The sequence below is a fragment of the Emydura macquarii genome, unplaced genomic scaffold (genome assembly GCF_026122565.2).
Source record: "Emydura macquarii macquarii isolate MOO-44397 ecotype Brisbane River unplaced genomic scaffold, CSIRO-AGI_Emac_v2 contig_1483, whole genome shotgun sequence".
NCBI lineage: Eukaryota > Metazoa > Chordata > Testudines > Chelidae > Emydura > Emydura macquarii.
The window spans coordinates 17351815-17370259 of NW_027131620.1; the positions used below are offsets into that span (position 1 = coordinate 17351815).

Sequence of the window (18445 nt, forward strand, 5' to 3'; positions counted from 1 at the left end):
GCCCCGCTGGCCCAATGAGGAGCATGGGGCGTGTCCTGGCACCGGAAGGGGCGTGGTCCTAGCGCCGGAAGTTGGTGCTGGTGCTGGACGGAGCTGGACTGGAGCCGCAGCCAGCAGGGTGTGTGGTAGCGAAGCGCCTGCCGCGCTCCGAGTCTCCTGACCCGCCCGGGACCGAGGTGTGAGCCCCCCGCGCCAGGTGAGCGTCTCGGGCTCATCCCCCCCATCCCCGGGGACAGCGTACAGGGATGGGAGCCGCGAAGGGGCCCCGTCCCGTCCCGTCCCTTCTCTTCCCTTCCCTTCCCCCCCTTTGGCGGGGTGGGGGGCTACGCGGCCCGACAGGCCCAGGGGCTCGCGGAAGTAGGAAGGGGCAGGTCCCCCAGCCTCGGACGGCCCTGCTCTTTCTCCTCCTCCTTATCCTTCTCCGGTGGGTGGCAGGGGCACGCGGCGGGCGGAGGCCTTCGCAGGCCCCGGAGCTGCCGCGGACGCGCTGTGGGGCGCCCTCGGGGTGGCAGTGGCCCGTGTCGCTCCGAGGAGCCGCGCGGGGATTCGGGGAAGTGGAGCTGCCCACTCAGGTAACGGTGTGACCCGGCCGCTCCCCTCCCCCGGGCTGCTGCAGGGCCCGCCCGAGCTGGCAGCACCGCCTTCTCCAGGCCGGCGCTCGCTGGCAGCCCGGCCCCACCCAGGCTGAGTCACCTTCTCCCCCGAGGGTGAGGCTGGCCTCGCGCACCTGTGTGCAGCAGGCGTCGCTGGCAGGGACTGTTCCCTTGGCCACGATTGACAAAGGCCCTTCGGCTCCTACCGGCTGGGAAATGAGCCTCTCCTCCCTTGCAGGTCAGTCTCGGATTCTCTAGGTCTCTCGTTCCAAAGGCTCCCTGTGCTCTCTCTGTCATGGGCTATGATGCCCAGCTGGCTGCTCTGGGCGGATTCCTGTGCTGCAGGGATTGCCTGCTTTAAATAAAAATCTCTTGCCGTCTTCGGGAGATGGAAATAATTTCCCTGGCACGTTGTAGCGTCCTTTTCACATAGGTATTCATGGTGTTCTTTCAAACAAATAGGAAGGAGGTAAGGATACAGCCTTGAGATCTTTATAGAATAAGATGCAGGTTCAATGCTTAGCACAAATGGCGGTCCTGGTCCATGGCTAGGGCTCCTAGGTGTTAACAAAGGTGCTTACAAAGCTATTATATTGTTTATTACTAGCCTCTGTTGTGGCACAAAGCAGAACTAAATGTAGGGAAGGCACTAGGAGGAAAGAATATTGTTTCAGGCATCAGGCACAACTTGTAGGACTTCTAAGAAAAACCCAGAAACCACAATGACAAGGTTAATCTACAGATGTTATCTTGTACAGTGCAAGTATCAGTGGCATACAGACATTGTCACTAATAGGCTGGGAGTAAGAATATATCCTGAGTAAAAATTCCAACTGAACTGTAGTAATTTATTTGATTTAGTCTTTTTGAAGCTGTTATAACTGTTCCTAATAAGGAAGCAAATTTAATGCTATATAATACTTTAAAAGCTAAATTATACTGTATGTGTAACTTCAATAGCTTGAAAACATTTTTAAGGCTGTAAAACTTTTATAGCTTTAAGAGTGGTTAGGTTACCTAAATCAGAAATCTCTCAAACTTCAGTGCACTTTATACAGGGAACATACAATTTTTGATAAAACTAGTACCCCAGAATAGAATCCATTTAAAAAAAAATCCATGAATGTATAAATTCACCCTCCCCACTGTATTCCAAAGGAACAAAGGGAAAAAACACCATTTTTATTCAAGTCTTAGATTCAAAGAGGTGAGCACCTTGCAAATAGCTGATTGCAAATGAAGTGTCCTGGATGTATGGCCATATTTAGATTTTGTGTTTATAACACAGCTTTTGAGTTAATTTGGTATGGATAAAGTGAAACACCATTCGAGCAAATGGGGTCCAGTGCAAACTTGCTCATTCAGTTTTTGTCAGTGCACCATGCAATATCATTGCTATTCTGGCTCTCGCTGTCTTTTAAGCAGAGCAGGTTAACTATGTGGTTTCTGTTATGTGCACAGATTGGGATGAGACTGAGTTGTAACATAAACAAGATTTTGAATTACGTTCTGGAGGCAGAAAGCTAGTAGAGCTATAATCCACCTAGTGCCCTGATAACACATTACTAAACTAAAGCATTGCAATGGTATGGCTTTTTATTTTGCCACAGTCTTATCCCGTCCTGTAATATAAATACTTTCACTTTATTATTAGTGAAGATGATTTGCTGTAATATGATCACATTTATTTTGCCATGAATCATACGCCTGAGAGAAGAGGGGTTTTTTTTTTTGGGGGGTGGGGGAGGGAACTCACTACTTTCATCTGGACCCTAGCCAAAAATGATTTATGCTAGTTGGAGCAAAAAGCTAACCATGTTAAGTACATTGTATAGATTCCTGTTTCCACCTACTACTGTCCTTTATCTATACAGCACTGTAGATATGCATAGTGGTTTAGACAAAATGAAGGTCCCTGCTCCATGGAGTTTACAATCCAAGGACTTGGCTACATAGGGAAATAGCCTGGAATAGCTAATGTACAATAGCTATTTTGCACTAGCTCCACAGGTGAATGCTTTTATTCTGTAGTAGGAATGCCTTTGTCCAGGTTAATCGACTTTGGAAGTGGATTAAGCTAAACTGCAAAAAGACACTTTTTTAGCGTATGTCTCTATAGCAGTTGGGAGTGTGACTGCAGCAGATGTAGCCAGGCCCAAGGTAGTTTGATCTAGTTGGCTCATTAAAAATAGCAATGAAGGCACAGTGGCATGGACTAGTCACCCAAATACATATCTAGTGTCCCAGGAGGGCTTGTACTCAGATGGCTAGTCTGTGCTGCCATGGCTTCGATGCTATTTTTAGATAGCTAGCTAGATGAAAGGTAGTTTGAGTATGCGTATGCATGCTGCAGTCACATCCTGACCCGTGTGTAGACATGCTTTTAGTGTGGAATAAGTGTTAATGTGGGGAGCTACTGTCATAGCTTTAAATTCACAACCTTGCTTATTTTGCCATAATTTCCTGGTGAGGACAAGCCCTAAGTAACTAACATAGCAAGGGATGACAAAAGGTGTGGGGAAAATGGTTGTATACATGTAAGGATGATTGTACAGAAAGAGATCCTGAGGCTTGCTTATTATTTTTTTTTTTTTCAAAATTTTAATGAAGAGTTGGGGCAGTGTTTGTGGTAGTGGTAGGATGACCAGATGTCCTGATTTTATAGGGACAGTCCTGTTGTTCAAGGCTTTGTCTTACATAGGCGCCTATTACCCACCACCCTGTCCTGATTTTTCACACTTGCTATCTGGTCACTCTAGGTGACAGTCACACAGCTAACTGAAAGGGTTGAGGGTTTTGGAAGAGTGAAACTGCATGACACAAGGTCAGAGAGGATATTCCATGTGTTGCGCTGCCTGTTTAAAGCCATAGAATATGCAAAGTGCACCTTAGTAATCTTACTAGTCAACATGACTTCTTGTTGATGGGGAGAAATCTAGCTTTCTGTGTTTGGATGAAATCTTACTCGGTATGTACAATTTCCTGATATGTCACTTTTTATTAATACATATTACCATTAGGGGACCACTTTATTCCATTAGCTTGCAGTGATGAGTGGATTTTTTTCTTTGCGAAAAAGAAATGAATGAGAAATGCTGATGTCAGTGAGTCATCTATATTTAGTTTCCAGTGTTTTTCCTCACCACTCCTAAATCCCTAGGTCAAGATAAAGAACACAACTCTAGCTAAGTGAAAAACCTGGTATTAAGAGGCAAACAGGCTTCTTATATTTAATTTGTAGGGAGTTGAGGAACATATTGATTCCATTCCCTTTAAAGAGTACTCATCAGCAGTGATGCCTGCTGTTTGAGCTATATGGTGCATATCATCTTCATCATATCTGACAATACTATAGTTGTTCTTGTGTTAACATGCACATGACTGAATTATGAAGGATGCCTTTCCCTTTATTTTGGAGACAAATGACTCCTCCTGTATCCCCATCTAGGCTCTGAACTGGAGCGTGAAATGCTACGTAATATGGATTTTTCATTTAGAGTTGAATTGCCACATTAATGTCACTAACTAAAACTAAGATATGTCCACATACTGTTCACTTTTAGTAGGCACATCTAAAAATACCTCCAATGCTATTCCTCAGGTCTTCCAGTAGTAAATTTTATAGCAGTTTTGTGATGGGAATAAATGCATGTGGATCTGAAACCACCAAACATCACTTGTGACCAAGGCTAGATTTAAACTAACTTCTCTGGAAGTGAAAGTTTAGTGTATTAACCCACTTTTCTGCCTGGCTCCTTAATGACCTACATGTCAAACCAATAATCGCACTGCTGTCTTTCCCAACTTTTTTCTAATAATTTAATTATTTCTACATAAAAAGCATTAAAATTAAAAAAGGATCAATGACCTAATTTGCATAAAAAGAACAGGTAATTGAAAGCAGACTTCAGGACAATGAAGGCTTATTAGTACTATTTTGCCAGTTCAATATATTATGTAAATTGGACTTTTTTCAGTGTCAATTCTTCATCCGCTTTCCACAGTGTTTAAATGCAGTTACTTCCAATATGATTTGACTGTTAGTCTTCAATAGCTCCTGAAGGTTGGAATCAGTAAAGCCTACAAAAGCAGGCATGATCACTGTCAAGTAGCTTGGGTCTAAATGTGGTTTACCATAGAGCTCTTGTAATCTGATGGGGAATGTTGAGAGTCTAAAATTTTTAGTGACAGTTGAGAGAGAAAACATACATGAAACACAGATTCACTGCCTTTGTCCTTGTTTGCAAGTCCTGTGGGTTTACTTTGACCTTGGGTGCCCTTTCTAAAATGACTGCCTTTCTCCCGCTCCTTACCTCCCTTCTTACCCAAAGGAGCCTGGGGCAGCTGTAAACTAGTGTCTTTACAGATACCTGCCTCTGGCAGTACAGTTATTAAAAAAGTTCAATCTAGGGCCATTGGCAAGCAAACTCATTTGAAACCTTTAAGTCCCTTGTAGATACAGTTCAATACAGTTTAAGATTGCTTGAGCTGGTTGTATTGTGGGAGACTAGGCTAGACAGGACCTAGATATTTTCTGAGCTTGCAAAGGTGGGAAGTAGGGTAATGGCTTCAGTGGCCCAATATGTAGGAGTGTTAGATTTAAAGTTCTGGTATCTGAGTGCTTACTGGCTTTGAACACTCGGTTTGCTGGCATTCTTGATCAGAGATAGTGTCCAATCATTGACTTTTGGAAGGCTCTTAAATCTGAAAAGCACTGGTGCCTCTAATAGAAGCACCTTCTACTTAGAACTAACAAACCCTGTTCTCAGAACTCTTCCATGGCAGTGACTTAAAACAGCATCCCCACCTCTCAAAATCATCAATGCTACATTAGACAATTCTTCTCAGTCTCCCACTACAGTTGTCTTTGAGTGTACTGTTATTAGCTTCAGGTAATCCCCATTAGGTGACTTCCACTTGTGACATAAGAAGGCATCCCAGAGATGCTTGTTCCAGGCTCTGGCACACTAATCCATTGTTAGGAAAGACATAGCTTTGAGCTCCTTTATGGGAGGGACCAGCTATAACTGAGAGTGGCTTTTTTTGGTTTTTTTCAAACATCACTCCTTTCCTTGTGTCTTTTTTCCTTCTGGCAAACACTTCCCTCTTATGGAGCCCAAGCCATCATAGCTCTGCAAAGCCCTTCTCCAAGCTTCTAACAAGGTAAGCAATGGAGAATAAAGACTCTAACAGTGTTCCTTTATACAGCAAACCCTTGAGTGAGAGTGATGGTAGGTGTACTGCCAGATTACCCATCTTTTGGTGTGGGGCATGCCTTTCTTATGGGAAGAAAACTTTGTGGTATTTGAATTCTTTGTTATGAACACATTTTATTGAATAGCACTTCATATGTTGTAACAAGCCTTTTAATAAAAGAAAGATTTTAGGACAAGTTAAACTAGTCAAATCAAGTAATAATTTGAGGCTCCAACATTGGAATCTCAAACTCTGGTAAAAATACACAAAGTGAATGAAGTTCTTATTGAGGAAGTCAAACTTTTTTAGTAAGTAGTGTGAGCTGTCTTTAAAATGTACACATAATATAGACAGTCAAATAACTAAAGATAGATATGTTCTGTATGTCTTGTGCTAATGTTTGGGTGGAACAGTCAATTTTGTCAAACTTTCTTCTGTACCTTTGCTATGCCTTCCCTATTCCCTCTGTGGTTTCCCTAATGTGCCCTTAAGTGAACACACTGACTTCCATGAAGGGACTTGCATTTAAAGATAAATATATCATATTAGCATCATGGTAATTAATCCTGAACAGATCCTGAACTGAACTCTACACAGGTGATTTGTCTCACAATTCACTGCACTATATGTACAGTGCTACTAGAAAAGCACAAACATAATATAACGCTAACTTTTTAAATGACAAAATGCAAACTGCCTTAGAAATACTTCTCGCTAAATTTCAACATGCAGACTATTTTTCAAAACAAAAATCCAAATCACATAGTAATTGTATTGTGTGAACTGCTTGTGGTAAACCTACAGGTGACTACAATGGAAATGCTTCAAGAGGCAGTGCAGGTTAGGAGGAAATTGGAGGCATACAAGTTATGTGAGATGTTTTAGTATTTATGGCTGGCTTACATACACTATAAAAACACTATTTATTTGGACATAATTTGATATTTAAATTAGCAGTGAACATTTGGGAATTGAGTAAAAAGAGTGGTCCCCAGCTATGAACTGGTTACTGTGTTAAGTGTGTAAACGGAATTCATTTAATAAATAAAAGTCTAGCAATTTGGGATGTGGCAAGAAGGTGGTGGATGACTATTAATTTGGAATACAGAGCACTCCATCTTTACATCATTAGTTCATCTGAACTGGTTCATACTGGTCATAATAGTGACCAAAAGATGTTGCTATTTGACAGGTCTGTCTTTTCAACTTATGCTGCACAGTAAAAATATATTTATTAAGGCTATGTCTACATGGTGAGCTTAAGGGTATGATTTCCCTGCTCATGTATATGTACTTGTGCTAGCCCTCGTTATACTAGTGCAAATACAAATAGCAGTATAGTTGTAGTAGTATGCGTAATGGCAGTGAAGGCATGGCTTAACTGTTTTGAGTACAAACCCACCTGAACCTCATGGCTAAGTCATGCCTCTGCTAGCGTTATACATGCTACCAATGCTACACTGCTATCTATGCTCATGCTAGCTCAATGCTAGCTAGCGCAAGCATGTGTATGCAAGCAGGGAAATCACACCCCTAGCTTGTAGTGTAAATGTAGCCTTAAGTGTGTGCGTTACAAAAAAACACTATCTCAGTTGACATCCTTACTTGGAATCTGCAGTAGCCAGTGATATAAACCAACTACTGCCTCTCCCTAGAGGAGATTTTTCCTACTAGACATAGAGCCATGTTAGTGAAACAATGTAAGTTAACTCTCTGTTGCTACCAAATTTTGTCTTTGGGAGAGTGACAATCTTAATATCATCACTTTGGCACCTTTAAAAAGTACCAGATTCCACTGGTTTAAAAGTTGTGCTTGGAACAGAACTAGACTTAATGCAGAACTTTAGTTACATGTGTGCAAGAGGACTCAATTTTCCAGGATGGCTTCTTTCAGCAACAAGTCTGTCTTGATCTAGTGGCTCATGGAACAGGCACATGCATATACCACACAAGCCCTTTGTTCAAAATGAGATGTATGCATGTCACCATTGTGCCTTGCAGACATATGGGAAATGGCTTTTTCTCACTGCCATGTTCTTTACTAACTTCAGCATGCATTGTCTTAATGCAGAAGTTCTCAAACTGTGCTCTGTGGATAGTTGGCTGGTCATATAGTACATGTCTGACTTTATTTCCAGCTGCTAAATTGCATTTTAAAAAAGATAAATGTCTTTCTTTTGATGTAAGCAATTATTTTATAATTGTATGAATGTCATGTGGGCCCATTCAGCCTCTATTAAAATTAAAATATGGTTGACACTGAAAATGCAGGATAGCAGGCTTGATTGTTTCAAAAATCTCATATGTAGAGAAACACAGATATAAGAAATAGTGTTCCTGGTAGGGTAGTATAAAAACTTTCTTTGGTACCAAACATTATAGTTTTATTCTGCAGTTTTTATCTACAAAAGCATTGCATTTTTACATCAAAGTAGAGGAGGGCTGTTCAATGACAGCAGGAGCTGTCCAGTGTTTCAGATACTCCCGCTCTAAGAACATTATTCCTGTAATAGAAGATTATTAGAAGATAAATAATATGAAAAAGTTCTGGCTTTCATTTCTGGTGAGTGTTTGAACATGCAGCCTTTCGTCTCAGATTTCTAGGGCCTGGTCTACACTTACTGGCAAATTCGGCGGCAGTTGACGGGAGTCGTATCTTACATCGACTTCCTAAAGTCCGCTCTGCATGCTGTCTCCACTATACTGTGCTGATGGGAATTGCATTCCCGTCAACACAGCATTACTCTTTTTCCGGGGTGGATTTATTAAGTCGATTTCTGGATCGATTGAGCGGGTCTTCACTTCCGCTCAATTGATCCGGATAAATCGATCTGATGGTGGCGAATTTGCTGCTGTCAGTGTTAGACATACCCTGGTATAGTTAGATTGGAGTTATTGGTATCATGATGCCAAAGAGGATTGGAGGAGAAGTCTATCTGGGGGAAAAGACTGTTATGATTGGACATAACATCAGTATTAATGTCATATTTGAGAGGATGATCAGGTTCTTTCAGGAGTGTGGTTGTGACTCTTAAATGTAATGGAAGGTACTGCTCTTAGTGAAGTAATCAAAATATGAAGTTAAACTCCTGCTAGTAGTTCACTACATTAATCAGGAAGCTGACAAACTTCCCACTTTTAATGATCATGACTTATACCCCATCCCTTTTTTTATAATTAATTTTCCACAACCTGTGCAACCAATAAATTATTTTTTCTCTCCTTTTAGGGAATAACAATGGATAAAAGCGAGCTGGTACAGAAAGCCAAACTGGCTGAACAGGCTGAGCGCTATGATGACATGGCTGCTGCTATGAAGGCTGTCACTGAGCAAGGACATGAACTGTCCAATGAAGAAAGGAATCTACTGTCTGTTGCCTATAAGAATGTGGTTGGTGCCCGTCGCTCTTCCTGGCGTGTAATTTCTAGCATTGAACAGAAAACAGAGAGGAATGAGAAGAAACAGCAGATGGGAAGAGAGTATCGTGAGAAAATTGAGGCTGAATTGCAGGATATCTGCAATGATGTTCTGGTAATAATCCAACAGCAAAAATTACAGCATTTAGCACTGCAGCATTTTCCAGGGAGGCTTACGGAGCCTCGCTTACTGAGATGCTAAAGATCCAGGCAGGAAGATAATTTCTTATGACTTTGGGTAAAGAACTTGGCTGGGTTTAGAAACCGAGTCTTCTAGTTTGTCTTTTCTGTAACTATATTCAATTTCTCTTTCTTAAACTATCACCTACCAAATATAAAAACAAAACACAGGGATATGAAAGTGTACACTTGGTTCTTGGTCCACTTCCTCTATAAGTCTAGATACTTGCCATGACCAGTCCAACCGTCTGCTAGGCAAAGGACCTAAACCTGCTAGGCATAGATTAATATGAAGGATGATTGGGGGAGAAAAGGGAAGACACCAGAAGGATCTGTGACCAACTGCTCTGGCAAGAAGCCCATCACTTCACTTACACTCAGGTGCTGGAATTCTTTCCAGGATGCTGCTGTTGGGGGAGAATGGGTGGTAGACACTCCTATGTCTTTTAATTACTGTCTGCCTAGTCCATGCCTAAAATTTGAAGCCTCTGTCCAATAGTTCTTTGGTGGATAGGAGAGGAGCTAGCTTTTTCCTCCACACCAGTTTCCTGGCTTCTCTGAAGTTGGGGTTGAGCGTTTCTGCTACTTTTGTGAGTGCCTCAGGCAAGAGATTGTTGCATGTGTGGGGGAGAGGGTTCCTGTACTCCTCTCCCAACCATTTTTGAGTCGTCCTTCCTCTGAATACAGAAGTGCTGCCTCCATTGCTTACTCATAGCTTTAGACAACTTCACTGCTGTCCACAGTTCTAAACAGCAGCAATGAAAGTCATCAGACTCTTGTGAATCTCACTCTGCCAAACAGCAGCAAAATTATGAATAGCAGCAGAGGCACTGGAGCGCTATACCTGCAGACTCATGAATACAGCCCTGCATCAGTTTGCGAGGACAGCCTTTCATATGCAATCATGAGGGCTGTCAACTTTTTGAGAGCTGAAATTCTGCAGAAATTAATGGTTTAGGGCCTCAACAGTGCAAGCTTTCTGCTTCCCAATGGACTTTTCTCCAAGCTTTGGCAGTGGATAATAAACTTCCTGTGTGCACACTTAAAAGTTGCATTAGTATGTTAAATACTCATACTTGCCATGATGGTTAAAGCTTTGTTTATCACTCGTGACTTTTATGACAAAAGCATTTCTGTAATTCTGTGATGCTGCTTCTTACAGGAACTCCTGGATAAGTACCTTATTGTCAATGCCACACAGCCAGAAAGCAAGGTCTTCTATTTGAAAATGAAGGGAGATTACTTCAGATATCTTTCAGAGGTGGCATCTGGGGACAGCAAACAAAGTAGGTAGAGTTAAAATCTATTAGAAGATGTATGTACGTAGCTGAACAGAATTCAAATGGCCGCTAAGCAGAACAAAATATGAAGAGAAACATTGTCTGTTTTCATTGAGGAGTATTTATATAGATTTCAACATTCACTAGGAATATTGAAAACAAGCATTGTGCTAGTTGCTCTTGTCACGCTGTCTGGAGCAGCTCACTACTGTGAGTGCCTACCTCAGGGCAGGCTGTCAGAAAACAGGGCAGGCTCCGCAAGCTGGCGGTATGTTCTATAATTAGATTTCACCAAGACAATGACAAATGTGAACTCCTAGATCACTATAATAGTCTTACCGTGGAGTCACAGATAGTGCCCTTAGACACTCCAATCTATCTTGCCACCCAGACAAACTAGACTTTGTGATAAAAGGTCACTTCAATCAAAAATTACCACATCAGGTAGTTCCCAGTCTCAAGAGACGAGTCACTTACCCCAGATCTATTGGTGACAATGCTAGTAGCCAATTCTATAGGAAACTAACAAAAGGTTTATTAGCTATGAGAAGGAAATGAGTTATTGAGAGGTTAAAGCAGATAAAATATATGCACAGGTGAGTCACAATTTATAATTCCAAACAGTGGCAGTGGTTTGATAAACTGCCAGTTTCCCAAAAGTCTTTTCAGGATATCCAGATTGTCTCTGAGGATCTCCACTTTGCATCTGGTAGACTTCCCTGTAAGAGTCCAGACAATCCAGAGATGCAGGGCTGTTCCTTGAATCCACATTTATAGCTTCTCACAGAAAACACTGACAGCGTCACTACCCACATGGACGTTTCTTTTGATGACAGAGTGAGCAATACATTTTGCATCTTTGACCTCCAGTCATCACACACAATGACCACTTGTTTTGAAATTCACTCTTTTCTGTTAATTCTTCATTTGCATTCTACATGGCTTCTTTCTCATTTGATGGGTTATTTAGTTACAGGGGTATACACAATGTAAATGTTTGCTACTACATTACAACAGGATACAGATAAGTGAAAACAATGCAAGTAACGTCCCATTAGTTTTCATGAAGTTTAAAGACCAAATACACTCATGCATTTAAATATCACTTTGATCTATACTAATAAACAAGTGATTTGACCTGGGGCTTCGGTGTGAGTTGGCACCTGGTCTGCCAGCGTCACAGCTCTTAACCAAAAACCACACAAAACACCTTCCCCAAACATTATACGTGAGTCTCTGTAATTAACATCAAGCCAACCACAGTGCTATCCCTCAGCCTACTGTGTCCCCAAATGTGTCCCCTCGCACTCCTGAAACGGCTTTGCCACCTGTCTGAAAATTCACTAAATCCAGGATCTGGTAGCCTGAGAAGAGGAATGCATTATTATAGAATCCCAGGATCCCTCATGGAAAATGCCCTGCCAGTAGCACATCCTAATTATATAGGGGGAGCTAGCTCAAGTTACTTGACTGACTGCAAGTTTGGTATTGCATTGTGATAGGTGGACTCTCAAATAACGGGGTCCTAAACCAATTAGAACTCTTTAGGTTAAAACTAACACCTTGAACTCTATCTGGAAGTCAGTGGGCAATCAGTGCAGTTCATGGAGCACGATCGTAGGGCTGGACAATCCCTCTAGAGCTTATTGTGCGATCCATCAACCTGAGGAAGGGGCACTCTCAATTCCTCTGTACTACCAATCTTTGACCCCAGGGAGTTCAGGACAAGAGATTGCCTCTTGGATGCTTCCTTCTCAGAAGCATTAAGGATGGCTCATTAGGGAATTCCCACTCCCAAGTTTTTTCTTCAGCATTTATCTTCCAGAAACATTTCCTGTTTCTCTGTTGGCTTCTAGCTTTTAATCACAATTGAGTTTGAGATCAACAGTACTAACCACAACTGTCTGGTTTTTAAATCTTTGTATGAATTGTTACATTTTAAATTGTATGAGCACACCTGCATTAATAGCTTAGTTTTGTCATTAGATTTTTATCGTTAAAATTGACAAAAATCCCTCTGTGCTTGTTTTTACATGTAGATATTGATTCACTTCTAATTGGAATTGTTACTTGATGTCCAAAGTTCCTAAATTGTCCAGACCAAGGTGTTAATAAGTAGTCCTTGCCTTAAACACAAGACGATAAAATAAAGGTACAATGATTTACCGTGCATTAATATTACTGTAATTGCTTTTTGCAGCAACGGTATCAAACTCTCAGCAGGCTTACCAGGAGGCATTTGAAATTAGCAAGAAAGAGATGCAACCAACACACCCCATTCGGCTTGGTCTGGCTCTCAATTTCTCTGTCTTTTACTATGAGATATTAAATTCTCCCGAAAAAGCCTGTAGTCTGGCAAAGACGGTAAGCAGACTCATCTTACAAATATTTTCTTTTTGAGGGGGTGAGGGAGAGGGAAGAAGGAAACTATTGAGGGTTAAAACTTGTAAAGGTGTACAGTAGTACTGTTGAAGGTAGCTTTGAGTGATCTATTCTTTTAAAAGCAACTAGATTCTCCTAGAATACTCTGTCAGAGGGAGGATGCCTTCCTCAGAGATGCTGGCCTGCTTTCACACTAATCTTTATCTTAATATATTTTCAATAAGCTAGCAAAAACAGAATAGTCAATTGAGTATTGAAAGTGGATAAGACAAGCTGCCCTCTTCATACTTTCACAGGATTCTCCGAGAAAGTACTTGTTTTGGAAATTTAAAAATGTTTGTATTAATCTAGAGATCCTAAAACTGAAACTAATAAAACTTGTTTTAGTTGAGTATATTTCAAACATTTGACGTGGCAGCTTCTCTGATACGACATTACCAGTGCTCTCCAATCATGTAAATCCCAGTCTCTCTTCAGAGGCCAAGACAGTTTTGGTATGATTGGTGTGGCAAACTATTTGATAGCTTAATTGTGCCCAATGAGATCACAAGTGAGTTAGTTTTGTCTTATACTTTTTGTTAAATTTAGACTGAATCTCTTTCTGAGAAGTGAACTGCTCCATGTGGTATTTTTATTAGTTCATTTCTATTTGCATCAGTAGAAAACGGTCAAGTAACAGCTTGGATAATTAAAAGTTAGCATATATGTACGGTGCTCTTTGTTTAGAGTCCTGATATTTGTAGCAAGAAGAGCTTTTCTTTTGCAATGCACTTGCTCCTCTTAGTTCTGCTTTTTAAGTTATTGGGCTATAAATCAATCTGCTTTAGAAATGTCTACGTTTGTGATAGAAATACATTTAAACAGAAAAAGAAGCCTAATTCATGGCAGCTATCAAACATGCCGCATGGACTTTGATAGAAGATCGTATAAAACAAGTTGGTGGCAACTGTGGTCATATTAGTCTGTAGTGGAAAGTATGTTGTTTCTTCCACTGTCACACTGTTTCCTATTTTTTTAGTTGCCTTTCTGTGTGCAGATGATATGATCCTGAAGATACCTCCAATTTTTCAGCTTTATCCTACATGCCCCCGGCTTCCAATTCAAACCTTTGAGCCCTCCATTTTTAGTGAAGGCACTCTAAGGAACTTGTCTAACAATGCTACTCTTTAATCAGGTGGCTGGATTGCTTTTGAGCCTCATGAAGCAGTCCATTCTGTGGGAGTGAGCACACTTGCTTTTTAAATATCCCATGCTGGCTTGGGAAGTAAGGCTGGTCCAAGAATTAATCTTGAATCTCATGTAGCAAAATAGAATTCTTCCTGTCAGCTAGTGGCCTGGTCTTCATTTTGTTGTAGTTGAGTTTGCCTTGTACTTTTTTCTTTTAGGTAAACGAAAAATACTCCTAGTTAGTTGTTTTTTTGGTCACTGACCTTAAGTGTAATATGGGAAAAATTTAAGAAAAAATACTAGTGTAAATGAAACTGTGTAAATGAGCACAGAATTTGAAAATCTGGTGTTTTTGTTCTGTTAAACTGTCTTGCCTATTTCAGGCTTTTGATGAAGCAATAGCTGAGCTGGACACACTGAATGAAGAGTCTTACAAAGACAGCACCCTGATCATGCAACTACTTAGGGACAACCTTACTGTAAGTATCATTGGGGCAAACTACTACCCTTTAAACTTGTCACTGTTGTAAATTTTAGGCTTTCAGGCTCCAATAAATAAGCATTATCATGAGAAGTTTTGCATATTCCTCTGCTTTACAAACCACTTCTCTTCCGGAGAAACAACCACACCAGCTTGATGTAATTGGATCTGTCTGAGAGCCATTGCCATTACGTGTTAAATAAAAGGGCAGTTGCTGTACTAGCACAAGTCAGTAAGCCTTTTTGCAATCAATTGTCATTGAAAGATGTGCTTGTGTTGACAATTTCCCAAAAGTTAACCACTTTCCTCCAGTGCATACAGCTTGTAAATTTCATTTGCTTTCTGTTCCTAAGCCTCCATCCAGTCTTCTGTTTTTAGTTTGTTATTCTTTATCTTTGCCACTAAATTCAACCATGTAATACTTTTCAATTAAGAAAATTGCACAACCTATAGCTAATTACCCCATCTCCCCTTTCTTGACAAATGTAATTAACTGTATGCTTTCAGCATAAACATATGTTTGTATTTTCTTACAGCTATGGACATCGGAAAACCAGGGAGATGAAGGGGATGCTGGGGAGGGAGAGAACTAATGGCTGTCACGCTTCACTATATGTTCAATGTCACTCTGTATCCTACACACATATATCCCTTTGTGCGACAAGCAAAAAGAATAGTACATCGACTTTCACAACCTCAACGTAGCAAAAACTGTCTGTGGAGTAAAAACAATTGGTTGGTGTTTTGTGTACTTAAAACGAAGATTGGTTATACAACTGCATTTTGAACTTTCTTATTATGAACATTTGCAGTTATGATTACCGTGTTTATATTTTTAACTCAACACTGTGATTATGGGTTTTGTGATTGCAGTTGACTTTACAAAACTCTTCCTGGTAGAAACTAGACATTAATTATGTAACTCTGGAAAGCTTAATCTGGCACCAAAATAGTCGAAGTACAATTCTGTTGTAAAGTTGTACAGAAAGTTATAAAAATTATATTATGACACTGGGGCATGGAAGGAAAACAATCCATTGTATGGCATTCCAGTTCAGTAATTCACTTCTGTAAATTAGTTTAACAGGCACACTCTATAGACATTTTTAACCAAGTTTGGTGCACCGCTTTCAGACAAAAGCTCACTTTAAGTAATCTTACTTTTCTGAGGCTTCAGTTTTTTGGGAGTATAGCAGCCTGATTGCCAAGCTCTTTACTTTGGCAAGTAATTGGGGTTTGACTTTGAAAAATGGTCCAGTGCTCATACAACATGCATGACTAAAACCCCTTCCCACAGCAATAAATTACCTAGTTATAACTTGGACTGTTCTTTAGTAGTGAGATTTCTTAGTGCACTAACCTCAACTTGCAACAGGAAAAGACTAGTATTTTATGAATGGCCTTATTAGTTTTTGGATAATACTGTTAAGAGTGAAATAATGCAAAGATTGCATTTCACTTAGGAGAATTAAAATCTCCTTGGTAGTCCCACTCTGATCTTTATCTAGAAATATCTCTAATATTCCACTCTGCCATCTTTGAATTCACTTGTAGAAATCTTCCTCCCATTGAATTGATGTTCATTCTCACCTGCTTTAAAACTTCATTTAAAAAAAAATTCTGGACTCCAACATATGTTCTATTATTTGTGGATTATAGGTGATATCAGGGTGATGGAGAGACATGAGTATGCTAGTGGACAGGTCTCTCACTCAGACGTTTGAGAGTTGCCAGTGCTGCTGTAGTCTTCAGCTCTTAATGTCTGCTAATTTTAGGTAATACCGGGATCTGTCTTAAATTTTCAAGATTTCCCTTTATTTCTTACTGGAATGCACACCTTACACATTTGTAATGCTTGTTAGGAACTTGTGATATTAGAACTCCAAATGTCCTCATTTAGTTGTTCCCAAACAGGTCCAGTCAAATAAGACCTAATAAGAGTTGCATGAATAATGCAGTGGAAAAGATTAGGAATAGTCATCTATCAGTCTTGCAGTATCATCCCTCTACCATTTCACTTAGCTGTACAATCCATCTGTTTGTCTGTTCATCTGTCTGCTGGAGAGAGAATTTCATGCACTGATTTTAAAACTCCCCTCTACTAGCTGAACAAATTGTGCAGTTAATACTTGGCGCTTGATAAATGCAGTAGTGATGAATGTGGAACCGAGCCTGTCTGTATATCTGGTAGCTCTTTTCGCTTTGTTTTTACTGACCAGTATTCTGCCTAAAGTTTGCTTCTGTGACGGTTACATTGCCTAGCACACGTGGTTGTGAGAATAGTATAGCAAAAAGAAATACCTGGTTATTGATGTACTAGATTTGTGTATGTCTTTTAAACAGTCCTAGTTTCACCTTACACAAATAATCAGGAAAGTGTAAAAGAATTCAAAAGTGAATAATAAAAAAAATTTTATCAGTTCCTTGTGGTCTGTTATCTTTGCCACACTTGTGGCAACAGATGATTGTGGTAGTAGAATCACCACATCATTATAATAATGTCCAGAATTTGGACTCTGTGTGACTTGTTGACTCTTATGGAATTAAGTGGTACAAATATTTAACTCATTCTTTTCAATAAGAAAACAAAAAAGCTTACAATCCTCACTTTGTAGAAGAGGACACTGGTTCTGTTGCTTGATGTCCATTCTGTTAGGTGCTTGCCTGTACATTTTCATGTTATGGGGAGGAGATGAGGAAGAAATGGAACTATGAATAATACCTTATTTAACTTGCTATGAGTCACTGAGTATGCTAATGGTTGAAAACAATATATGAACAAAATCTGTTGCAGTGACTTCTACTGATGGCTAATACACAAAAGATTTCTGCCCTGGGTACTAGTTTTAAGTTCCTACCTGATTTGTAATGGTGCTTGCGTAAGAGATGCTGAGAGCACAGTATGTACCTGTAAATCAGTCTCTGGAAATTTCAACAATATTTAATCTCTCATCACAAAAGCCACAGCTCTGCATCTGACCGCAAGACAGAGCTCAACAGTTTTTGAGGGGTGGAGGTCAATCAATGGAGAGAGGGTTATAAACTAATCTGATAAATGAATAGTGGTGCTTTCTCTTATGTTTCACACCAGTGCTAGCTACTTCTTTCCCAGATCCTATTCTCTCTGGTGTATTGCAATGACGCTGCTGCTACTGGACAGCTAGCCTAATGATCTGACCTCTTATGACAAATGTTTGTGCATGGAATTCGAATCCCTTGCCTCAAACAGTATGTATCTGGGGATATGGATAAACATGACTAAGGCTATGTTTACACTGGCGGCGGCAAAATCGCTGCTGCCGGATCGATCTTTCATGATCGATTGAGAGGTCAGTGAGACTCTCTCAATCGATGAGGGAATCAATCGACTTAAGTCCACCTCAGTTAGCGTAGCGCTGAGCCGATGGGAACGCTTTGCCCGTCGGCTCAACGCAATGTGAACAGCGCGCAGAAGCAGTTGACGGGAATTGTGCAAACTACTCTGCGTAGTTTGTGTAACTCCCGTCGACTGCTGCCGAATTTCCGGGTAAGTGTGAACAAGCCCTAAGAGTTTTTCATAATGGTAGTAAGTATTCTTGATTCCACCCCCTCCCCCCACCTCACCTTTTATATTTGTCACAAAAAAGACCTTAACAAAGATGTCTCTTTCCATTTCTTCTTACCTAGTCTCCTCTAGTCATATCTCAGGTGTGATCAGTAGAATAAGGTAAATTTTTCAAAAGTGCCTAGGTGATTGGGGCACAGAGGAG

The 18445-nt window shown here is 40.5% G+C and overlaps 1 protein-coding gene across 2 annotated transcripts; it reads left to right on the forward strand.

The window, feature by feature from the left end:
• Window positions 1-35: 35 nt before the first annotated feature.
• Window positions 36-17118, forward strand: YWHAB (tyrosine 3-monooxygenase/tryptophan 5-monooxygenase activation protein beta). 2 transcript variants are annotated; one of them, XM_067554361.1, is made up of 7 exons: window positions 36-196; window positions 5709-5756; window positions 9019-9321; window positions 10549-10672; window positions 12867-13030; window positions 14599-14694; window positions 15233-17118. In XM_067554361.1, the coding sequence occupies exons 3-7, from the start codon at window positions 9028-9030 to the stop codon at window positions 15287-15289; spliced, it is 735 nt and encodes a 244-aa protein (XP_067410462.1). In that variant the 5' UTR covers window positions 36-196; window positions 5709-5756; window positions 9019-9027; the 3' UTR covers window positions 15290-17118. The 2 variants fall into 2 exon arrangements, with proteins under 2 accessions (XP_067410462.1, XP_067410461.1); XM_067554360.1 differs by lacking the exon at window positions 5709-5756 and having other exon boundaries at window positions 38-196.
• Window positions 17119-18445: the final 1327 nt, after the last annotated feature.